At 38.4% G+C, this 26,535-nt stretch overlaps 2 protein-coding genes across 8 annotated transcripts in view; both read left to right on the forward strand.

Moving 5' to 3' along the window:
• Positions 1-26,535, forward strand: part of Nepl16 (Neprilysin-like 16) — a 2,088,045-nt gene that overhangs the window by 1,793,641 nt on the left and 267,869 nt on the right. The gene's annotated exons all lie outside the window — the stretch shown is intronic.
• Positions 13,005-15,846, forward strand: LOC137238761 (uncharacterized). The gene is made up of 2 exons (XM_067763810.1): positions 13,005-13,219; positions 14,693-15,846. Exon 2 carries the CDS (start codon positions 14,710-14,712, stop codon positions 15,844-15,846), a length of 1,137 nt encoding a protein of 378 aa, XP_067619911.1. The 5' UTR covers positions 13,005-13,219; positions 14,693-14,709.

Here is a 26,535-nt window from a genome sequence, read left to right on the forward strand (position 1 = left end):
CAGATAAGTACGTGGACTAAGTTTAGTAAAGATATATCGGTTTTTGCTCAAGTTATTGTGTTAACGGCCGAGCGGAAGGACAGACGGTAGACTGTGTATAAAAACTGGGCGTGGCTTCCACCGATTTCGCCCATTTTCACAGAGAACAGTTACCGTCATAGAATCTATGCCCCTACCAAATTTGAGAAGGATTGGTAAATTTTTGTTCGACTTATGGCATTAAAAGTATTCTAGACAAACTAAATGAAAATGGGCGGAGCCACGCCCATTTTGAAATTTGTTTAATTTTTATTTTTGTATTTTGTTGCATCATTTAAAAGTGGGCGTGTTCTTCATCCAATTTTGCTAATTTTTATTTAGCACATATATAGTAATAGTAGTAACGTTCCTGCCGAATTTCATCATGATATCTTCAACGTCTGCCAAATTACAGCTTGCAAAACTTTTAAATTACCTTCTTGTAAAAGTGGGCGGTGCCACGCCAATTGTCCAAAATCTTACCAATTTTCTATTCTGCGTCATGACGTCAACCCATCTACCAAGTTTCATCGCTTTATCCGCCTTTGGCAATGAATTATCGCATTTTTTCGGTTTCTCGAAATTTTCGATATCGAAAAAGTGGGCGTGGTTATAGTCCGGGTTAGTTACACAAATGAATCAACACAAATTCAAGTAAAAACTTCAAAATCACCGAAAGTGAAAATTCGGATGACTGCCGGCGTATGTATTTAGAAAGTATTTGCTATATTGGCTCTTTCTGTGATCATTTGTGTATCAACGCGTTTGCTTAAAATATGCATACAACTATAAAACTTCAAATTCAAATCGTATGTGTGAACGTATATTTTACCTGTTAAAACTATAAAAAATTTTTTTTAAAAACACTAGAATACCAGCTAATTAAGTAAAGAAAAGTTCTAGGTTCCAACAGGGAAGCTAATCAAGAAATTTAATAGAGTTTCTGCTGGAATGAAATAAATGGTATTAAAGTGAAGAAATCAACCTATAACAACTTATAGGTTAAAATCCTTTTAAAACAAGTAAGGAAGGCTAAGTTCGGGTGTAACCGAACATTACATACTCAGTTGAGAGCTATGGAGACAAAATAAGGAAAATCACCATGTAGGAAAATGAACCTAGGGTAACCCTGGAATGTGGTTGTATGACATGTGTATCAAATGGAAGGTATTAAAGAGTATTTTAAGAGAGAGTAGGCCATAGTTCTATGGATGGACGCCGTTTAGGGATATCGCCATAAAGGTGGACCAGGGCTGACTCTAGAACTTGTTTGTACGATATAGGTATCAAATGAAAGGTGTCAGTAACATTTTAAGAGGGAGTGGGCCTTAGGTCTATCGGTGGACGCCTTTTCGAGATATCGCCATTAAGGTGGGCCAGGGGTGACTCTAGAATGTGTTTGTACGATATGGGTATCAAATGAAAGGTGGTAATGAGTATTTTAAAAGGGAATGGGCTTTAGTTCTATAGGTGAACGCCTTTTCGAGAAATCGCCATAAAGGTGGACCAGGGGTGACTCTAGAATATGTTTGTACGATATGGGTATCAAATGAAAGGTGTTAATGAGTATTTTTAAAAGGAATGATCCTTAGTTCCATAGGTGGACGCTGTTTCGAGATATCGCCATAAAGGTGGACCAGGGGTGACTCTAGAATATGTTTGTACGATATGGGAATCAAATGAAAGGTGTTACTGAGCATTTTAAGAGGGAGTGGACATTAGGTCTATAGGTGGACGCCTTTTCGAGATATCGCCATTAGGGTGGGCCAGGGTTAACTCTAGAATGTTTGTACGATATGGGTATCAAACGAAAAGTGTTTCTGAACATTTTAAGAGGGAGTGGGAATTAGGTCTATAGGTGGACGCCTTTTCGAAATATCGCCATTAGGGTGGGCCAGGGGTGACTCTAGAATGTGTTTGTACTATATGGGTATCAAATGAAAGGTGGTAATGAGTATTTTAAAAGGGAGTAATCCTTAGTTCTATAGGTGGACGCCTTTTCGAGATATCGCCATAAAGGTGGACCAAGGGTGACTCTAGAATATTTGTACGATATGGGTATCAAACGAAATGTGTTACTGAGCATTTTAAGAGGGAGTGGGCATGAGGTCTATAGGTGGACGCCTTTTCGAGATATTGCAATTAGGGTGGGCCAGGGGTGACTCTAGAATGTGTTTGTACGATATGGGTATCAAACGAAAGGTGGTACTGAGCATTTTAAGAGGGAGTGGGCATTAGGTCTATAGGTGGACGCTTTTCGAGATATCGCCATTAGGGTGGGCCAGGGGTGACTCTAGAATGTTTGTACGATATGGGTATCAAACGGAAGGTGTTACTGAGTATTTTAAGAGGGAGTGGGCATTAGGTCTATAGGCGGACGCCTTTTCGAGATATCGCCATTAGGGTGAGCCAGGGGTGACTCTAGAATGTGTTTGTACGATATGGGTATCAAATGAAAGGTGGTAATGAGTATTTTAAAAGGGAATAATCCTTAGTTCTATAGGTGGACGCCCTTTCGAGATATCGCCATAAAGGTGGACCAAGGGTGACTCTAGAATGTTTGTACGATATGGGTATCAAACGAAAGGTGTTACTGAGCATTTTAAGAGGGAGTGGGCATTAGGTCTATAGGTGGACGCCTTTTCGAGATATCGCCATTAGGGTGGGCCAGGGTGACTCTAGAATGTGTTTGTACGATATGGGTATCAAATGAAAGGTGGTAATGAGTATTTTAAAAGGGAGTAATCCTTAGTTCTATAGGTGGACGCCCTTTCGAGATATCGCCATAAAGGTGGACCAAGGGTGACTCTAGAACGTTTGTACGATATGGGTATCAAACGAAAGTTGTTACTGAGCATTTTAAGAGGGAGTGGGCATTAGGTCTATCGGTGGACGCCTTTTCGAGATATCGCCATTAAGGTGGGCCAGGGGTGACTCTAGAATGTGTTTGTACGATATGGGTATCAAATGAAAGGTGGTAATGAGTATTTTAAAAGGGAGTAATCCTTAGTTCTATAGGTGGACGCCTTTTCGAGAAATCGCCACAAAGGTGGACCAGGGGTGACTCTAGAATATGTTTGTACGATATGGGTATCAAATGAAAGGTGTTAATGAGTATTTTTAAAAGGAATGATCCTTAGTTCCATAGGTGGATGCCGTTTCGAGATATCGCCATAAAGGTGGACCAGGGGTGACTCTAGAATGTGTTTGTACGATATGGGAATCAAATGAAAGGTGTTACTGAGCATTTTAAGAGGGAGTGGGCATTAGGTCTATAGGTGGACGCCTTTTCGAGATATCGCCATTAGGGTGGGCCAGGGGTAACTCTAGAATGTTTGTACGATATGGGTATCAAACGAAAAGTGTTACTGAACATTTTAAGAGGGAGTGGGAATTAGGTCTATAGGCGGACGCCTTTTCGAAATATCGCCATTAGGGTGGGCCAGGGGTGACTCTAGAATGTGTTTGTACTATATGGGTATCAAATGAAAGGTGGTAATGAGTATTTTAAAAGGGAGTAATCCTTAGTTCTATAGGTGGACGCCTTTTCGAGATATCGCCATAAAGGTGGACCAAGGGTGACTCTAGAATGTTTGTACGATATGGGTATCAAACGAAAGGTGTTACTGAGCATTTTAAGAGGGAATGGGCATTAGGTCTATAGGTGGACGCCTTTTCGAGATATCGCCATTAGGGTGGGCCAGGGGTGACTCTAGAATGTTTGTACGATATGGGTATCAAACAAAAGGTGTTACTGAGCATTTTAAGAGGGAGTGGGCATTAGGTCTATAGGTGGACGCCTTTTCGAGATATCGCCATTAGGGTGGGCCAGGGCTGACTCTAGAATGTGTTTGTACGATATGGATATCAAATTAAAGGTATTAATGAGGGTTTTAAAAGCGAGTGGCCCTTAGATGTATATGTGAAGGCGTTCTCGCGATATCGACCAAAATGTGGACCAGGTGATCCAGAAAATCATCTGTCGGGTACTACTAATTTATTTATATATGCAATACCACTAACAGTATTCCTGCCAAGATTCCAAGGGCTGTTTATTTCGCCTTGTAGAACTTTTTCATTTTCTTCTACTTAATATGGACACACCCATTTTACAAAGTTTTTTCCAAAGTTATATTTTGCGTCAATAAACCAATCCAGTTACCATGTTTCATCCCTTTTTTCGTATTTGGTATAGAATTATGACATTTTTTTCATTTTTCGTAATTTTCGATATCGATAAAGTGGGCGTGGTTATGGTCGGATTTCGGTCTTTTTTATACCAAGATAAAGTGAGTTCAGATAAGTACGTGGACTAAGTTTAGTAAAGATATATCGGTTTTTGCTCAAGTTATTGTGTTAACGGCCGAGCGGAAGGACAGACGGTAGACTGTGTATAAAAACTGGGCGTGGCTTCCACCGATTTCGCCCATTTTCACAGAGAACAGTTACCGTCATAGAATCTATGCCCCTACCAAATTTGAGAAGGATTGGTAAATTTTTGTTCGACTTATGGCATTAAAAGTATTCTAGACAAACTAAATGAAAATGGGCGGAGCCACGCCCATTTTGAAATTTTCTTTTATTTTTGTATTTTGTTGCATCATTTAAAAGTGGGCGTGTTCTTCATCCAATTTTGCTAATTTTTATTTAGCACATATATAGTAATAGTAGTAACGTTCCTGCCGAATTTCATCATGATATCTTCAACGTCTGCCAAATTACAGCTTGCAAAACTTTTAAATTACCTTCTTGTAAAAGTGGGCGGTGCCACGCCAATTGTCCAAAATCTTACCAATTTTCTATTCTGCGTCATGACGTCAACCCATCTACCAAGTTTCATCGCTTTATCCTTTATCCGCCTTTGGCAATGAATTATCGCATTTTTTCGGTTTCTCGAAATTTTCGATATCGAAAAAGTGGGCGTGGTTATAGTCCGATATCGTTCATTTTAAATAGCGATCTGAGATGAGTGCCCAGGAATCTACATACCAAATTTCATCAAGATACCTCAAAATTTACTCAAGTTATCGTGTTAACGGACAGACGGGCGTACGGACGGACGGACATGGCTCAATCAACTTTTTTTTCGATACTGATGATTTTGATATATGGAAGTCTATATCTATCTCGATTCCTTTATACCTGTACAACCAACCGTTATCCAATCAAAGTTAATATACTCTGTGAGCTCTGCTCAACTGAGTATAAAAAATCAAAAATTGTTAATATTTGCTTGGGGTTTGTGTGGTATTGCCTTGGCGATGGTTTGATGAGGGCAACCGAAGGTGTTCGTATCTGTCTAAAGTCCTGCCCTTCGTCAGTCTCCGTACTGTCCGCTGAAGTGTGGAACTTCATGCCCTTCAACTGATTTCCGAGAGTGGATGCTAGACTTCCCTACTACTGTCGTGGCGACTTACTGTAAACCTCACTTACCGGTAATGCTGGATTACCAGTAAGGAACCTTGAACAGCTCGCCACGACCACCTACTAAACTATTCCTCCTAGCGCAATGCCATTTCAGGTACCACTTAACCAAACTGTAGAAGCAAAAATAAAAGAACCCTGACATGGTCACTTAGCTAATTCTTACAAGTTTGTCATGATAACACTAGTCACCAAGGTGAACCTCAGTGACGCTGTCATCATGGCGGTCCCTGTCCAATGTCCAGAGAAGGAAATAAAGAAATGAAAATAATATAATTATGAAGATGAAAAATTATGGCAATTGAAAAAGAGTAAGGAGATATATGATAGAAGATAAAAGTGTAAAGTAGAAGTGGTAAGTATTGAAAGGATTACTGGGCTATTGCGTTGGGCGCCATTGTCATGTAGCTGCATGTTTGTTTGGTGAGGAGTGGCGGCAAGCAGGTATGCTCGCGGGCCCCAGCTGGCTCGTCGTCTTGGCCGGAGTCTTTCTACCACCCTACTCACAGCCGCATGAACTAAAAATAGGTTCATACCTGCATTTGTTGGAAAAGAAACAAAGAAGGAAACAGGATCTGGAATTCGGTGGAAAATTCAAAGAGTGGAATATAATAGAAAGGTATTGTAATAGCAAGGATAAGGCCTGTCCTGTCAGTTGGAGTCCTCCCACCCTCTGCAGCGCAACTTGCGCGAAGCCATGGGCACTGTGGTGAATCCTACGTCTTACGGTGCCCCCAAACCTGACACATGTCCGTCCGTCAATCAGTCACGTTTGTACTCACCTTCATCTACCTCGGCGCGCACAGAAGCAACACCCACACCAAAATATTGAAACCTAGCCCTGCATGTTTATTAATTACTCAACCTATTTTCAATCATTCATTTTTATTTACAAATAATATTTTTTTTCTTATATCTATGTCTACGCCCTACTATTTCTGCTATCCAAACTACTAGAAGTTAAATAAAAAAATGACTAAAATAATAGATAAAAACCCCAAAAATAACAAAAGAACTAATTATGTGACCGAAAAACCTAATATTAAACTTCATAAATTCAGCTCTACTAATATATGCTCTTATTCTAAATAAAAATAACAAAATATTTCAAATTAATAAAATTCAGTAAAAACAAAATGAAATTGAACAATTGGAAAAACTTACAGATTACAAATTTTGAAACTATACTCCAAAATAGGAAAGTACCTTGTATACTAAAAAAAATTTATATGCCTATAAAAACTGAAATCGAGCTAAAAAATTGACTTGATAATATTTAGTAATGAATAATGCAAACTCCAAAAAACCTAAAAGAATGCTATCATTGACGGTGCGCGGCGACCCACATTAATATTCTGTTTGCACGTATCAAAACGCTTACGAGATACACGCTAAGCTGTAGCACGCTTGCTTAAACGCCCTAAGCTTGTCCTAGCGAGCAATCCCTGACCTACCACAATCTTCTAGCGGAATTATAGAGAAAAAAACTGGTTTTGAGAAGATGGAAAAGGGCATAAAGGAGGAGTAAAAAGATTCACTTACTCTGACTCTAAGTTAATATATGACTGACTATGCATGTATGTACATTAGGCCCGGTCGATTTGTGGGGAGGCAAAAAAAGCGCCCATTGCTCTGTGAAAATCATATTCTAGGCAGGGTTGAGTCATTTTGAAATGAAACAAATCAAAATAAAAAATAAAAAATTATTCATCATTTTAAATTTTTTGATTGATGAATAAAAAGTTATTTTTTATTCAAGCATTTCTTGAATAATGAATAACATTTTCTCGTTATTCAAAATATTTTTAATTGATGATAAACGCCCATTCTTATTTTTGCAAATTTTGAATAAAGAGTTGAGTTATTATTCATTATTTACAAAATATGGAATAACAATAAAATTTTAGTTTTTATTCAGTTATCCAAAAATAAAAAAATAAACCATCGAGATGCCCTGAAAATATACCCATATGCGCAACCAGTTCGCGTGTAGTTCTTAGGGTAATATTGAGATGATTTTGGGGAGTATTCGCGGGGTTTTTTGGGGCCGTTTGGGTGTAATTTCTGGGACACTTTGGCATGGTTTAGGGGAGTACCTCGGGGTCCTCCCGGGTCATTCCGTGACCTTTTAGGGACTCCCTCGGGGTCATTCCGGGATGATTTTGGGGACTCTCTCGGGGTCATTTCGGGGTCATTTGGGGATGGTTTTGGGGAGTTCCTAGGGGTCATTTGGGGTCATTCCGGGATCTTTTTGGGGACTCCCTCGGGGTCATTTGGGGGTCATTCTTGGGTCATTCCGGGATCTTTTTGGGGACTCCCTCGGGGTCATTTGGGGGTCATTCCGGGATGATTTTGGGGACTCCCTCGGGGTCATTTCGGGGTCATTTGGGGATGGTTTTGGGGACTCCCTCGGGGTCTTTGGGGGTCATTTCGGGATGGTTTTGGGGACTCCCTCGGGGTCATTTGGGGGTCATTCGTTGGTCATTCCGGGATGTTTTTGGGGAGTCCCTCGGGGTCATTTGGGGGTCATTCCGGGATGATTTTGGGGACTCCCTCGGGGTCATTTGGGGATGGTTTTGGGGAGTCCCTAGGGGTCATTTGGAGTCATTCCGGGATCTTTTTGGGGACTCCCTCGAGGTCATTTCGGGGTCATTTCGGGGTCATTTCGGGATGGTTTTCGGGACTCCCTGGGGGTCATTTCGGGGTCATTAGGGGTCATTTCGGGATCTTTTTGGGGACTCCCTCGGGGTCATTTCGGGGTCATATGTGGATGGTTTTGGGGAGTCCCTGGGGGTCATTTGGGGTAATTCCGGGATGATTTTGGGGACTCCCTCGGGGTCATTTCGGGGTCATTTGGGGATGGTTTTGGGGACTCCCTCGGGGTCATTCGTGGGTCATTCCGGGATGTTTTTGGGGAGTCCCTCGGGGTCATTTGGGGGTCATTCCGGGATGATTTTGGGGACTCCCTCGGGGTCATTTCGGGGTCATTTGGGGATGGTTTTGGGGACTCCCTCGGGGTCATTTGGTGGTCATTTCGGGATGGTTTTGGGGACTCCCTCGGGGTCATTTGGGGGTCATTCGTTGGTCATTCCGGGATGTTTTTGGGGAGTCCCTCGGGGTCATTTGGGGGTCATTCCGGTATGATTTTGGGGACTCCCTCGGGGTCATTTGGTGGTCATTCCGGGATGATTTTGGACTCCCTCGGGGTCATTTCGGGATGGTTTTCGGGACTCCCTGGGGGTCATTTCGGGGTCATTAGGGGTCATTTCGGGATCTTTTTGGGGACTCCCTCGGGGTCATTTGGGGGTCATTCCGAGATGATTTTGGGGACTCCCTCGGGGTCATATGGGGATGGTTTTGGGGAGTCCCTGGGGGTCATTTGGGGTCATTCCGGGATGATTTTGGGGACTCCCTCGGGGTCATTTGGGGGTCATTCGTGGGTCATTCCGGGATCTTTTCGGGGACTCCCTCGGGATCATTTGGAGGTCATTTCGGAATGGTTTTGGGGACTCCCAAGGGGTTATATGGGATTAATTTCGTGATGAGGTATGACATTCTTGGAAAAAAGTCCCTTGTTTTAAAAGTTTTCTGGGATGTGGCGCATTCAAATCGGCAGCCGAGATTGGGTGATATTCAATTCGGGCTTCTATATATGTATGTAGTTCAATACACTTTAGTAGCACACTTTTAACATTAAAATATGTAGTTTTTGAGTGTATAATCAAGGTTTAAAACCTGTACATCTCATAGGTCAAACAAATTTTATTTGATTTGAAAAAAGTTTCTTTAGACCAGAAATTGTTATATGGAGTAATTTGGATGTATGCTCAGTTAAAAATGTCGCCAAAAGTAATCCGCAAATTTATGACTTGGAGGCACAGTTTCAAAGTTTGCTTCTGGGTATTTAGCGCTCTCTCAGACGTTATTGAACGGTTGGGCAAACCTATGCATAACGGTAGCCACTTTGGTCCATTTGGACCAAAAATGGTCCTTTCCAACCCCGTTTGGGCCGATGGTCATTTTTGGTAAATTTTGGTATTTTTTAGCAAGTAGGCACGACTTTAATATATTTCTCAATTTTTCTCTCGGAGAAAAACAAACTATGGGAACGTTGAAAGGACTTTGCTTGATTGAGCATCCTTTTAATTACCATGGATTGAGGCAATACGATGGCCGGCGAAAAAACGAATTGAAAACTTTTTGTTAGTGACAATTTATCTATACCAAAGGTAAAGAAAATATGGTCCTTTATCAAATTTGGTAATTTTTTTTTGATGAATTTCGAACCGAAATGAAAACATTGAATGGCAGCCGTGATTTGGCAGCCAACATTGCCATTAACCCAGATACGCCCATCAAAAGTAAGTAAATATTTTAAAAGTGCTTTGCATTGATGTTTAGTAAAAACAACAGTCGAAAGACATTGTTGTTATGGATTTATAAAAATGTTTTGGAAAAAATTGATTTCATACAGGCCTTCCCATTGACAGTAGGGTTTATACTTATAAGAAGTACCCCTATGGAACGGTACAACAAAAACAACACCGAAAACAAGCAATTGACAAACCATGCTTGTTAATTCAAAGTTGAATACAATATAACATTTTTAGTTAACAATTGGAAAAAATTCAACTTGCAGTGAAAATGTTGATAGTTTATGATTGGACAGCACACAAATTGCCGCAAGAAACTAACTTACCGTACTGTGGACCGCTATATATTGACAAACATAAAATCCGTAAATAAAGTAAACACTACATAATAAAACTTGTCTCGCTTTGTATGTAAAAATTTAGGTGTCCTATATGTAGAGCATTTGGCATAAGTGGGTTAAATCGAATATAACATTTCGTTTATTTACTTCAATAGTGTTATAACTCAAAAAACAAAATTTTTCAGGAGAGCCATTCAAAGATTTTAACTACCATTTGTTGTGCATATAAAAGCATCTTTTCATTTGTATACACGTGATCAATTTTTAACGGACCACAAAGATTTTTTTTATACAACATACATCATGATATTTATTACGTTTTTATGTTATTTACTCATAGTCATGGTTTTTGAGTTATGACACTATTGAAGTAAATGAGCGACTTGTTTACACGAGTAGTTTGCTGTATAGTACATATTCTTATTAGAATACTGTTATTCCGAGCAAAAGTATAATACTTTTTGAAGACAGGGCAGACTGGGTAAATGGCATTTTAATTGTAATATTGATTTTCAGTGAAAGTGTTCAAGTGGATATATTAAATAATAATATAAAATATTTACAATGTCAACGCCAATACAAATCGATGAGGATTCGCGATCGAGTATCAGCAATATTGTGTCGGACTTGAATATTGCTGAACCTAACCCCCAGGGAAATATTGAAGTATTAGAAGATGCATGTTCCTCTACCGCGTACTTAGATGGAACATTTTTTGTGCCAGAGTTTTCTGGAGCTAGCAGTTGTACACTATCAGTTATTGCTAAGTGCCAACTACATCAGAGGTAGAATAAAATCGGCATCAAATTTTATAAGCCATCTAAGTTTGTTATTTTCTATATAAATTGATTCTACCTTTACCCTAGTGTCGCGTCCCCTAGAAAAAAAAAATTTTTCATATAAGCAAACCTGCACGTGGAATTCAAACAGCATTCAGATTTTAAATAGTTATGTGTACTTAAAAAAAAATGAAATAATTTTTTTCTGGAAAATTCAAGTAGGATATTTTATTGGCGTCTAAAATAGACCACGTCGGTAAACCCGCTTTCATAGGTTGATTCAAATAATGCCCTATAAGTTTATATCGGTTTACTCTACGAACAAAACTGAAACTTTTAATAACTGTTTGCATACTTTCACAAGCTTTAAAAAATGACTTCTATTTCTTTTCGCGACGTCGTATATGTATAAGTATTTTAAATTTTTAAAGTCCACAAAATGTTTATCTATCTAAATATTTTAATATATATTCAATGCGCTGCTTATGCTCCCTTTTATGCAGATTTAAACCTACGTGCCAATGTCGCGTCCGTTATCCAGGACTTGCACATTTGTAAAGAAGTATCTAAGCTACAATCAGGAGTTTCAAATTTTATAGTGGAATGTTGTTTGTTGGTACCAGCAGGTATTATCTTTAATACTTTTTAGCTGCTCAGGGCATTATACATAAAATCATTTGTTTATCGATTATATTTTATATTTCGGTTCCCATTCCGGTAAAAAAAACATTAGAAGTTCCCCAGTAGAAGTTCCATATCCTTTCCCTTTTGCCCTCTTGTTTGTTCCACTACAGATAAGACAAGTGTGACATCTTAAGCATAGACAACAAAATAACAAATAGACTCGATCACCTGATTTTAAAGGTACAATAACGGTCTCATCCTGCGTCTCTATCAACCGCTGAAGATAGCCGTATGATACGACCTACATAACATTAAAAAAGTCTCAAGTGACATAACTTCGATATCTGCGTAATACGAAAAAAATTTGTTTTAATTTGCATGTTTTCTTCTAGAGAGTGCACACAGAAGCTTATGAAAATCAATATAAGCCTTATGTGCAGAAAAAACGGGAAAAGCTGGAGAACAGTACATCTGGTGCTATAAAAAAATTGAACCGTTCGAGCCGTCAGAAAAAATATGAAGACAATGTTGTTACCTATGTGCTCGAAAGTATGAGTCCCCTTTCCACAGTTGAAATGCCGTCATTCAGAAAATTAATAGATGGTGAATAACTTTAGTTGGGAGCGTGTCATTATTCTGTATTACAAAATTCTGGGTGACAAAATTCTGTAAATTGCAAAAAAATTCTGCTTGAACAAAACTCTGCTTTTTTAAAATTCTGCTTTTTAAAATTCTCCTTTCTAAAATTCTGCTTTTTAAAATTCTGCTTTTTCAAAATTCTGCATGTCTAATGCGAAAAATTCTGCTTTATTCAAGTTTTGTGATTTTCGTCATACGCAGAAGGACATACCACACACCCGGACTTGGCATGGCGTAGCCCAGGGTTATTTTTTATAAGCGCGGCCGAAGGCCGTCTATGCAGAAAGGTGTTCAACGCAGAATTACTGTGCATGGCGCAGACGGTGTTGGATTAGCTTTTTCCAGAATATTGACTTCCATAATATTGATTTCCGGTGTTTCGACTTCCGGAATTATGAATGCATGACCTCTTTAACATTGTTAGCATTATATTTTAATACATAATTTTGCAATACAGAATTTTGTACACACAGAATTTCGACACCAACCCACTTTAATTCACTCATACTGAGTGTTAAATACTTTTTATTTAATTATTGTTCACAGATATTTTATCAAAAGATGAAAGTGCGCATATGAAGCACTTATCTAGAAGAACCTTGGGAAAGCACATACAAACCAGATTTATTGAAAATATAGATGAACTTCGTACCATATTAAAAAATGCTGATTACGTTTGTACAACGGCTGATGTTTGGTCGACTAGTACCAGGCGATTTTTGGGAGTTACTGCCCATTGGGTAAAATTTCAGAAAATTAAAGCGATTTCAAAACTATGCTATTTATGAAATTCCCTTTCAGATTGATTCCAAAACTTTTACAATAAAATCAGCTGCTATTGCGTGTCGAAGATTTTCAGGAACTCATACTTACGACAGAATTGCTGAGCTTCTTCACGAAATTCATTTGTCATTTGGCTTGGACAGCAAAAAGTTAGTTTCAACAGTAACAGACAACGGGTCGAATTTTGTGAAGGCTTTTAATGAGTTTGGAATTAAAATTCCTCTTCTGACGCATGACGGTAAATATTTTTAACATGAAAATAGAAATGAGCGTGTGTATGTATGTTTGTGTGTTTTTCTTTTATATGCGTTCTTGTGATCACTCGACACACTATAGTCTGAAATATATTTTAAAAAAGTAGGCCGAGTCACGCCCTTCCATAGGAAAAGGCTAAATTCGATTCAAAGGGCTGTACATATTTGGTGTAGAGGAGTGGGGGTGTGAGAAGGAAATCGGGATAAAGTACGAGATAGAAAAATGTGAGAAGGACAAAAATAGAAAGTAGTGAAAGATAGTGAAGAAAGAAAAAAGTAAAAGTAAAAAGGTATCGTTAGTTGTTTAATTGGAAAGAGTGTTACGACAAAAGAGTGACGGGGGAGCAAGAGACCCAGACTGAATGGTGTGTGTTTGATTTAATGTAGGATCTACACACGATGACAGCCTGACTAAAGCATATTTTTGGCTAACTAAAATAAGCATGCGTTGCAACAATACACAAAGTTTATGTAATAAGTTGCTCGTTAAAAACCAACTTAGAACTGCCGCGTTGCATTCGAAACCTTTTAGAACTATAAGCATTCAGGGTGCGACAGTAATTGTTAAATGTTAATCTGTAAATCATTTATTTCGTTGAGATACTCACAGAGTTAGATTATGAAGGTAAATTTAAAAAAAATTGCAAAGGGTTGAGACTTCGCAAATCTATAGTCATTAAAAAACATGAAAACACTATTCTATTCAAAAAAACTTGCGTTCCACTACAAAAACGATTCACCACATTAAACATCTCCTTTGCCCAAACCCGCCATATAATGGTTTCAAAGGTTGCAAAATACCTCAATGAAAAGCCAGTATTTTGTCTCAGTTTTGATATAATGTTTAAACTTACCCATTTTGTAAAATTATGTAAATACATTAAGCTATATACCTAACATACTAATTTTGATATAACTTTCGTACTTCTGACCCGATTTGAAAATCGTTCCCATCACTGTGATGTGATACTTTAAGCGTTGCTATCTCACCAAAGCAATTTTTCATTATTCACATATTTTGCAAAGTTTTATGATGCGATTCTGAATTGTGCTTTATTTCTCCCATAAGTCTAAGAATACTGCATAAACTGTTGGTTTGATTGAAATAAAATGTATGTCGTTTTCGCGGTTTCATATATGGAACTCGAAAGTTTTTAAATAGAATAAACATGGTGTTTTCATGTTTTTTGAAAGACTATAAAAATCTGCGAAATCACTAACCCTTTGCTATTTTTTAATTTTACCTTTATAATCTTATTATGTGATTTTTGCCCCGTAATAGATGAATAAATCAAATCAAAAACCCTTTGGTTTTGTCGTGGATGTAACACGTACACGAATGGCTCGCGAGTGAGACTCAGCGTGTGTAGACCCTATTCGAGTTTGCTGAGTTTCTCAAAAGAAATCACATTTCGGAACATTTATTAATTTTTTTCATTTTAAACTTAATTTTGCAGAAGGCGCTACTGATTTTATGTCCGATGATGACGAAGACGATGATACAATTGATCCATATGTCGGCAATAATGCATCATCCCAAATACCATTCGATGCTGAACCAGCCTTACCCGAGGATGAACCTCATCAGTTCCGACCAAAGCCATCGCTTTCGGTGCATATGAGATGCGCCAGTCATACGATTAATTTAATTGCCTCCACTGATTTTACTTCCTTCATAAAGCAGTCAGCCACTTTGTCTTCCCAACATAGTGAAACGATTAACCGCTGTCAGGTTCTGTGGTCTTTGTTACGCTCCCCGAAGAAGAGAGAAATAATGATAGAATATCTTGGAAAACTTCTGACAAAGCCAATATGTGTTAGGTGGAACTCTTTGTTCGATAGTTTAGCATTGATTGTTTCGCTACGCGACGACATTATTACATTAAGTGAGGCGGTGGGAATAACAAACACCATGCAGGATAGTGATTTTAAATATCTAGAAGACTATTTGAACTGCACACGACCCCTTATTGATACCTTGAATAAACTGCAAGGTGAGAAAAACTGCAGCTATGGGTATTTGTTGCCGTGTATCATAACACTGCGCAGAAAGTTGTTAGCAGTCAAAACAAACGTCGGAACAACCTTTTGCATTGATGCTGTCGATTATTTGATTGAAAGAGTGGAGCACCGCTTTAGGGACTTTTTCGAAGTTGAGGATTGCGGAAAATGGGCAGCTATTGCAGCTGTAATTCATCCGCAATTCAAAACTCAGTGGCTAGGTTGCCTCTCGATTGAAGCACAGAAAAAAGTTTACTCAGTGGTGATGACTGCTGCAACGGATGCGGAAGCCGTAGTGTTGTCAACGACAAATACACCGAACAAGGTAGATGAGTTTTTTGATTTCGGTAACATCTCCAGTACTACCTATAGTGAACTTGATATATTCAGTAACACTGGAGCGCAACTTCAGGTAAAAAAATATTTACACGAACCTGTAACGAACAATCTTTTAGCAGTGGATGTTTATCCGGTTGTGAAAAAAATTTTCCTTAAATACAACACCCCGCTGCCTTCCTCAGCAGCGGTAGAGAGGCTTTTTTCATACGCAACAATGCCCAACTTACCTCGGTTCGAAAAATTGGCGCTAAACTGGCATGAGCGTAAATAATAAAAGCAATCAGAAATAAAAGAGAGCAGTATAGGCAATAGGTACTCCCTCATTATTCAATCAATGAAAACTTTGTATTCGGTATAAATATCCCACACAGCATTTAGATGATATATTTTTGAACTTTCCTTCATATCAATACAATTTGATTACTCCTTGGGAATAAATACTGAGTTTTCATACAGTTGAACAAAATAAATAATACAATAAGATTACTTTTAATGACCAAAAACTGGAAATCATTTTTCGATCACTTTTTGAAATCATTTTCGAATAACTTTGATGAATAAATTTTAAGATTTTATAAAAATGAACATAGAGAATAATAAAACTTGTTTGCTTTTGATGATCAATAACTGAGAACAAATTTTCAATCACAATTTGGAATCATTTTTGAATTTAAGTTCTTTACCTTCGGTGACAAAAATTTAAAATCATTTTTCAATCAACTTTTTTAATCTTTGCAGACTACCTTTCTTCAATAAATGATGAATTTTTTACTTGTTAAAACTATACTTCTCATTGAAAATCTGATTTTCTTCATTTGCTCACATTTTTTCAATCATAAATTCCAAAAAAATTACAAATATACAAAACATATTCAAGACTAAAAGTAATATAAATGCTGCTTCTAACCTAAGATGTCTTCTAGCATTTCTCTAGATGCGGCTTCCCAGAAAATACATACTGGATGGAACAGATGTACGGAAGTTGTAAGCTGTTTGAACCGCTAGTAAGTTAAGCTTGATCGACACGCCTGGACCCGGCTTCAACATCCTCCATGAGCTATGATTGTCAAAAATATCAAGTTATATTTAAAGAATGATATGAGACGTAGTAAAATCGTGATTTTCAAAGAACATCGTTACCATGATCTAAGATGATGATCATAGATGATGTTGGATGTTGTAGTCGTGTGTGTGTACAACGGTCAAATTAATTACTACCTGCGGTTCAAAAGCTTACTTCCGAGCTTCCGGATCCTTTCACCCCTGATGAAATATGATCTTTATATAGTATTTAGTTATGTATTAAATATAATGGAAAAATTAATCACAATCGTATTCACAAATGATTCCAAATCATCATTTAATATGATTGAAAAATGTTCTAAAATGTGATCAAAAAATGACTGTGAAAAGTAATCAAATGTTATTCCAAAAGAAGTAAAGTATAATCTTCCAGTAATATCAAGTATGATAAAAAGATGAATAAAAAATATTTAGAAATATGAATCATAAATGATTATTCAAGGATAATCACATTTAAGGTACACTTTTCTCCCGACGAAACATTGATTTTCGAATAAAAAATACTGTTAAATTTGAACGTTTTCAATCATCTGGGGGTATGATATTTGAATATTTTTTGGTAAAAATTTTCAAAAAATGCTGGCTGGGATGTAGGTACATATTTGTTTTAATATTAAAAAAATTTGATAACCAACTAAAGTATATTTGTTTACATACATATTTGCCATATGTCTATATCTCATATGTACAATCATTCTCAAAAAAATATATAAATAAATGAAAATCTACCTATCTTTGTAATTACAGACGTTCTTACGTACTTTATTGTAGTTTAGTACTTTACTGTGTAAGATCGATACCACTGTTGCTATTTACTTCGCAGTTTTTTTATTTTTATCATCTTAAGTAAAATGTATATATGCACATATGTTTGTATGTATATATAAAATTACTGCAAATAAAAAGGGCCCATATTAATGTCGTGTTGATTCCAGGATCCCGGAAGGGTTCCGAACTGATCCCGAAATTATCAAAAATGACCCCGAGGGTGTCCCCAAAACCATCCCCAAATGACGCGGAGGGATTCCCCAAGACCATACCGAAATGGTCCCCAAATTACCCCGAGGGAGTCTCCAAAATCATCCCGAAATGACCTCTAATGACCCCAAAATGACCCCCAGGGAGTCCCCAAAACCATCCCGAAATGACCCCGAAATGACCTCGAGGGAGTCCCCAAAAAGATCCCGGAATGACCCAAGAATGACCCCAAATGACCCCGAGGGAGTCCCCAAAAAGATCCCGGAATGACCCCAAATGACCCCCAGGGACTCCCCAAAACCATCCCAAAATGACCCCGAAATGACCCCGAGGGAGTCCCCAAAATCATCCCGGAATGACCCACGAATGACCCCGGGGGAGTGCCCAAAACCATCCCCATATGACCCCGAAATGACCCCGAGGGAGTCCCCAAAATCATCCCGAAATGACCCCTAATGACCCCGAAATGACCCCCATGGAGTCCCCAAAACCATCCCCAAATGACCCCCAAATGACCCCGAGGGAGTCCCCAAAACCATCCCGAAATGACCCCCAAATGACCCCGAGGGAGTCCCCAAAATCATCCCCAAATGACCCCGAAATGACCCCGAGGGAGTCCCCAAAAAGATCCCGGAATGACCCCAAATGACCCCTAGGAACTCCCCAAAACCATCCCCAAATGACCCCGAAATGACCCCGAGAGAGTCCCCAAAATCATCCCGGAATGACCCCGAGGGAGTCCCTAAAAGGTCACGGAATGACCCGGGAGGACCCCGAGGTACTCTCCTAAACCATGCCAAAGTGTCCCAGAAATTACACCCAAACGGCCCCAAAAAACCCCGCGAATACTCCCCAAAATCATCTCAATATTACCCTAAGAACTACACGCGAACTGGTTGCGCATATGGGTATATTTTCAGGGCATCTCGATGGTTTATTTTTTTATTTTTGGATAACTGAATAAAAACTAAAATTTTATTGTTATTCCATATTTTGTAAATAATGAATAATAACTCAACTCTTTATTCAAAATTTGCAAAAATAAGAATGGGCGTTTATCATCAATTAGAATATTTTGAATAACGAGAAAATGTTATTCATTATTCAAGAAATGCTTGAATAAAAAATAACATGTTATTCATCACTCAAGTTTTCTTGAATAATGAATAAAAATTTATTTTTTATTTTTTCGTCAATGGTTATTCAAATTTGTTGATAACGCCCATCCCTGATTCTAGGGATCAAAATAAGAAACTTTGCCGAAGGAACCATACCTCTATAACGAATTCTGATGTCCCCCCCATTTGGTCGTAGGGGAAAATTTTGAAAAATCCCACTTTGAAATGCCTATGTTTTTTCTTATTGGAGTTTATTTTTCTCTTTAGATATTTATTTAGTCAGAACATATGTAAATTAAAAAATGAATTTAACTTAGTAATAGAAAAGAAATTAAAAAAAATTATTAGAAATTAGCGTTTTTACAACCCTCTTTTAAAACCAAGGCATCACTGTGATGCATTTGCATGTCGTAAACATAGATGTGTGGGTTTTTTATTCAACCGTTTTAAAAAATGAAGGTATCACTGTGACACAATTGCAGATCGTAAAATTGCCTGTGTTGTTATTTTTAAGCCACCACAAGACACAGCTGGTAGAATTGAAATTGCCCCTACCCAAAAGTTCGACCCATAGGGGGGGACATCAGAATTCGTTTTAGAGATATGGTTCCTTCGGCAAAGTTTCTTATATTGATCCCTAGAATACGATTTTCACAGAGCAATGAGCGATTTTTAAATCGACCCGCCCTAATGTACATATATTTTCCTCTTATTTCTCTCGCTACTAAATCATTCAACAAATTAGCGGCGGAATAGGAGCGCAAATATTAATATATGTACATACATATGTGCAGATACGTCTCTTGGTATGATATATTAGCACTCACATGGTCACCCGTCGCTCTTGAGGACCTGTTGCTGAAAAAAAAGAACTCAAAAACATATATGCTTTACATACATTCCTCTTTTGAGCGTGATCGCTGCGCTCAATTGCCTATCATTTAACTTGGGATATTCTACACGATGGACCTCAATGCATGCGATCGAAAGATTATTAAACAACTTGCATAAAAAAAAACAAAAGGTGAACTAAAAAAAATCTGTAAGAGTTTTGTAGTTAATATTGCCCAACGGGGCTCATGGACCGAAGTTTCTGCGACTATCGACGGCTGGGCGGAGCCCGGGAGCAAAAGTACTACGGGTAGCTATATATTCTAAGTCAATGAAAATAAAAAAGGTATAAAAAACACTACTAAAATTTATAAGTAGATAGTGGTCTAAAAAAATTTTAAAGGTATAAAAAGGCAGATCTTTGGATGAGATTTTGACCCTGTTTACAGGCCACAATTGGCCCAAAACCCGGTTGATTAATTGGGCCTAAGCCATGTGCTTAGGCACGAAAATGCGTGGGAAGCAACTCCCAATAGTTATTCGCTAAAAAGCAGAAATTGCTGCTTAGAGGGTAGTAAGAATAACTACTACAAGAATTTTTACAGCAGTTCTCAACGGAATGCAAAAACTAGAAAAAATGGTGTAAAAAAACCAAACAAAATAATTAAGAAAAATGCAAAGGCAAAATGAAATGAAGAAAAATGTAAAAAATCCCAAAGTTTTCCAAGAAAAATTACTCTAACGCAAAAACCCAACTTAATTTTGGCCAAAAACCAAAAGAAAAAAATATAAATTAAACATACTAAAAAATAAAAAAGTGAGGTTTCGTACCCCTCTTTCCTACCCTAAGTGATCATCTAAGTGTACATATAATACAATAAATTATATAAACTTCAACAAAAATCTTCCGAGCTGCCTTATTTGGGTTCCGGACAAATTTCCAATCTTTGATGTCCCTTGGTGTTGTTGTTGTGGTGATGGTGACGGGGGTTGTTGCTGTAGTTGCAGCTGCCGCTGTCTATCGGGAGTCTGTCGCTTCTTTTGCCTCAATGTTGTTGGGCTTTCTTCCAACTTAGTTTTCTCGGTGTTTGTGATGGTATGGTAGCAGTTTTGTTTAGTGTTGTAGTACGCGATTTGTCTTGTCTTGTTTTACTAGAGCTGGGCGTATTTACTTCAGACTTGGTGGCATCAAATTGCTGTTAGGCTTGTGGCTTTGATGATATCTAGTTGGTGATGCTGTTTGGGTATTTGCCCCTGTTCTAAGCAAGTGGTGGTGTGCAGTGTATGTGGTGTTTCCTTCGTTAATGCGATGTAACAATAAAATATAAAACCAAAATCATTAGCAATAGCTCACAGTGGATTATCTTGCGCATGCGCATGCCACAAATAACATTTTAACAGGATTGGGGCAATGGAACCTTTTATTTGCCTTGCTTTAACGACGGGGCATGGAGAATCCCAGACCCCGTTCGGAAGCCAAGAGAAATATCTATTATCTAAAGAAGCACAATTGTTTAAACTTACATTGTACTCAGGCAAGTTGCCGAGGTTACACAAATCTGAGGGAGATGTACCCAGCAATCCCGTGAAACACAAAACTTTGGTCTTAATTTCAATCCGTGTTAACTTAAAGGACCACACTCGCAATATATTCGCGCACAACTTCTAGTTTATTCCTTTTTTTTCAAAAAAAAAAAATCAAAGATTTCCACTAAGCACTTCACTGCACAGTTTATTTTCAACTTTGGCCCGTTGCCTTGTTTCACCCCCTTTTATAGCCAATCCCGGCCTATAGAAATTTAAGTTAGAAATGGATACTCTTCACCAACACTTATGCAACTTACTTTCGGCTTTCCCGTATTCACACGTACATGCTTTCACACACCCACACGTAAACGGTAGCTCACACTCGCACGTATACAGTAGCACCCACCCACGCACTCATCCGCGCACAAACTTTCGTTACATGATGCCCACACTACTTAAACAATGTTGCTAGCACTTCTGCTACATTGTTGCGGGCAGTATGCGAGTGTGTGTACATGTTGCGTGCCACTTTTACCCAATGTGAAGGAAAGGCCTGCGTTATACTACATACCTTTTATATATTTATATGTTGGTGTGTATATACCATTACCGTTCGTTTTTGATGACTAATGTATATTTGTTGTTGCAAATAAATAGATCATCCCTGAGGAAGCTAGGAATCCTAGCGAAACGTAGGGTCGAACAAGTGGAGTTTATATAACTTGCATTTCAAAACAAATTAGTCAGAAAGCCTAATTTTAATCAAATTATAAAATTAAATTGACAATAAACTTCTGCTACTGTTTCCGCTTATTGATTTGGGATTGGGTATAACTCTGGCCATTTGCTGAAATAATCCATAACCACCAGTATATATATGTTTCCGCAGTTGCTAGTAGGAAATGGACCTGCGAAATCCATATCGATCCTCCCAAATGGCGTACCTGAGTTATATTGCTTCATCTGGCCATGACTTCGGATTTTGGGCCCTTTTGCTCTGCTTAAAACTTCCAATCAGTGACCGACCGACAGCAACCAACCCAAGAGAATCTCTGCTTAATCTTCTCGAGCGTCTTCGTAATTCCAAGATAACCTCCACTTGGACCGTTATGTAGCTCACTAAGAACGTCGGGAATCCTTTTCCTAGGAACAATTATCAGTTTCCTCTTACGTTGACCATACTCACGCTCCCATACTCGATGCAGGCAACTAAACTGTTCCAATGTGCCAAATATGACTTCGCAATAGGACTCTCTGCTGACATATCTTCTTTATTTGGTTTTTCGTTTCGTTCGAGCCCTGGCTTAATATGTGACAGATCTGTATCTTCTAGCTGACACCTCCTTAGTTGTTCCATGTCCCATTCATCCGAACACTTTATAGTCATAAGCCGGGTCTATGATGTCTTCCTTAGCCTCAGCTTTCGAATATTTTTGGCATTCCGAATTACATGGTCTTCGTGACATTGCATCGGCATTCCCATGGGTACTAACTTTCCGATGCTCAATGGAAAAGTCATAGCTTTGTAGTCGCTCGATCCACCGTGCCAATTGTTCTTCTGGATTACGGAACTGCAGAAGCCATTTCAACGCTGCGTGATCTGTCCTGACGCGGAATCGATGGCCGTATAGGTACTTGTGAAAATGTTTAATGCACTCTACCAATGCCAACAGCTCCCTCTGTGGAACGCAATAGTTCCTCTCTGGTTTTCCAATTGATCGGTTGTAATATGCAACTACCTAGTCCTGTCCATCGACCAGCTGTGATGAAACGCCCCCTATTGCATATCCACTTGCATCGGTATCTAGAATAAATGTTGCTCCTGGAATCGGATATGCCAACATTGGGGCAGTGCACAAACGCTCTTTCAATGTTTGGAAAGCCACTTCTTGCTCCTTCTTCCATTCAAAAGCTTTATTTTTTCTTGTAAGCTCGTGGAGGCAATGGGCTACACTGGCAAACTTTGGCACAAATCGGCGGTAATATGTGCACAGCCCAAGGAAATTTCTTAAATCATGAAGATTCTGTGGTCTTGGTCAATCCTTTACTGCTGTTGAAGACATGGAGGAAGAAAATTTAATTGAATTCTAAAATATTATTTTCAAATTTTATATATGTAAATCTACTGTTATACTTACCTGAATTCTATAATAATTAACTATTCATATATGTATGTATACATAGCCAATAAATTAATTTAATGAAGTAAAATACATATATACATATACTTACCTTAAATTCATACTCACCTAAAAATTGTATATCATAAATGCGAACGCCCTAATGCAAAATATATTAAATCAAATTGGAAGAATACCGCTTCTTTGTCATGTACGTACCTTAGGTATACATATGTACATATACATACGTAAAGAAGTAAAAAACCAAAGGCTCAGCGGTCAGCGTTAAAACGGAGTTGTTCAGTTGTCGTTGAGCGCGCGGTGAAACCTTTATATTTTTTTTCTACTCCCTAAACGCTTGTTAATTTGATTTGTGCACTTTGAAGTTTAAATTAAAACCAAGAAAAGTATTCTTCCAAAGAAAGTTAGTTGTGAACGTATTAATATTAAATAAAAACTATAAACCGTTTTATTATTTAAAATCGTGTGCCGTGTTAATTATTCCGTGAAAGGGTGATAAAAAGGCGTAAGTAGCCAACCCAGCTAGTGAGTGAGTGGCTAGTGAACCTTAAACATGGTCCTATCGGTGCCATACGAAAATGAACCAGTACTAAAAACGAAAAAAACAGGAACAAATTGTTAAGTGCACACAAATAGAGTGATGGCAAAAACCAAAAAACAAAAAACCTATAAAATCAACAGTGAAAATCAGTAAAAAGTATTAAAAACCTGAAAAAAAGGAAAAGTGAATAAAAAAGAAATAATTATTTTCTGCAAAAGGTCTAAAGGTAAGTGAGAAAAAGAAGGGTAACGTTGACATACATATAAAAGAAAACCTGTAAAGAGAAAATTTGGAGTAAAGGTTTCGAAAAACATTGAAAAAATATATAAAGAAACAAACAAGGGTTAAAACCAAAAGCTAGTGACCTCAAAAGAAAAATGTTCAAATATTTAAATTAAAACCTGGTGACCTGGAAAAAGAAAAAAATATATGCATATACCCTAAAAGAAAAATATTAGAAATCCAAAAGGGTCTAAAGTGAGAAATTAAAAATCATCAAAGGCACAGTCGACAAAAATCAGCACCAGGAACCACGTCATTAACCAGCCGTTAGGAGAAATCCCCGTTACCCAGAAGAAGATAGTCCCGCAGCATACAAGGTAGTCCCAAGATTAAAGTAAGTGCCGTTAAATATTTTACCCCATAACCACATCTATACATATCCCTGTGTAGAAAGATTTGCATAGCTTAACGGATCAATATAATAAATGAGAAACCTCATGTCCTCATTTGTTGCATGGCGATCTAGTCGTTGTTAAAGATGACCTGTTGCCACCCAATGAGTGGCGCCTCGGACGCATTGCAAAACTGCGTGCAGGTCCCGATGGAAATGTTCGCGTCCTCGATATTCGTACTCAAAATGGAGTAATAACGCGGAACATCACCAAAATCTGTTTATTGCCCCCTCCTAATTCTCTTGCCTTCTTCTTCCCAACCAGAATCATCTTATCCTCAGTTCAACCTTCAATTTACCCTAATGCTGAGTTCTTTTTCTCTTTATTCTTAAACGTTTTCTCTACAGATCTCATTATGGAACTTGGAAAATGCCGTCTGTGCTGCCGCCCCCACTCTTTGCGCCATTACCATGCGTTTTTGGCGATAACTCCAGCAGAGCGATATGAGTCTGCACGCGTCCATCGCTACTGCATAAACTGCTTAGCCACATCTCACACCACAGGGGCATGCACTTCCACCGGCAGCTGCCGCCACTGTGGCAGAGCTCATCACACGCTGTTGCATCGGCCCAATATTGCAACAGCAACACGTAATCGACTTCCAACACCTCCACCACCCATACGCCATAGGCGTGATGATCTACGTGGAAGAACCAGGCAGCATTCCATTGAACGACCAGCGGCGCGCTTACAAAGCCGCAGCGCCAACCAACGTAATCTGAGGAAGTTAGTCAACCAAGCGAAGAGTACGCTCGATCAGCTTCAAGAACTCGTGCATTCGTCCACTTCGCAGGCCCGGCGCCATGTTGAAGACATGGAAGAAGAAAATTTAATTGAATTCTAAAATATTATTTTCAAATTTTATATATGTAATTCTAGTGTTATACTTACCTGAATTCTATAATAATTAACGATTCATATATGTATGTATACATAGTCAATAAATTAATTTAATGAAATAAATACATATATACATATACTTACCTTAAATTCATACTCACCTAAAAATTGTATATCATAAATGCGAACGCCCTAATGCAAAATATATTAAATCAAATTGGAAGAATACCGCTTCTTTGTCATGTACGTACCTTAGGTATACATATGTACATATACATACGTAAAGAAGTAAAAAACCAAAGGCTCAGCGGTCAACGGCAAAACGGAGTTGTTCAGTTGTCGTTGAGCGCGCGGTGAAACATTTATATTTTTTTTCTACTCCCTAAACGCTTGTTAATTTGATTTGTGCAGTTTGAAGTTTAAATTAAAACCAAGAAAAGTATTCTTCAAAAGAAAGTTAGTTGTGAACGTATTAACATTAAATAAATACTATAAACTGTTTTATTATTTAAAATCTTGTGCCGTGTTAATTATTTCGTGAAAGGGTGATAAAAAGGCGTAAGTAGCCAACCCAGCTAGAAAGTTGCCCTCCGTAAGCACATTCGAGTGGCTAGTGAACCTTAAACAACTGCTTCTATCTTTTCATTCGCGGTGCAGATGCCCTCTGTTGTTACTTTATGACCCAATTAACTAACTTGCTTATTGAACAGAAAACACTTTTTGGACCTCCTCCAAGTTCTATCATGAATCCTTGGCAATGGATAGCTATCCTTTTTAGTAACGTCGTTCCGCTTGCAGTAGTGCACGCAAAACCTAATTTTTCCATCCTTCTTCTTCACAAGTACCACCGGTGAGCTCCATTGACTAGCTGATGGTTCGATTACGCCGCTGTCGCTCATTTCTTGTATGATTTGACTCACCACTTCCCGCTTCGGCAGTGGAACACTACGAGGAACTTGGCGGATCGGCTTCGCATCTCCAGTGTCAATTTGAGGTTTCACAACTTTGGTGCGGCCTGGTTTGGAACCATCCTGGTCAAATATGTTGGCGTATTTTAGGAGCAGTTGTTTTGCCTTACTCTGATAGTCTTCCTCTGGTCCCTCCGTCCATGCCTTGATGTCATCTGAAAGATCAATATTGCTAGTTGAAACGTCTTCCTGGAGCTGTTCACAATTGATTACTACTTCAGCCTCTTGGCATCTTCCCCTCTGGTCAGCTTGAGTGGTG

The sequence above is a fragment of the Eurosta solidaginis genome, chromosome 1, assembly GCF_040869045.1.
Source record: "Eurosta solidaginis isolate ZX-2024a chromosome 1, ASM4086904v1, whole genome shotgun sequence".
NCBI lineage: Eukaryota > Metazoa > Arthropoda > Insecta > Diptera > Tephritidae > Eurosta > Eurosta solidaginis.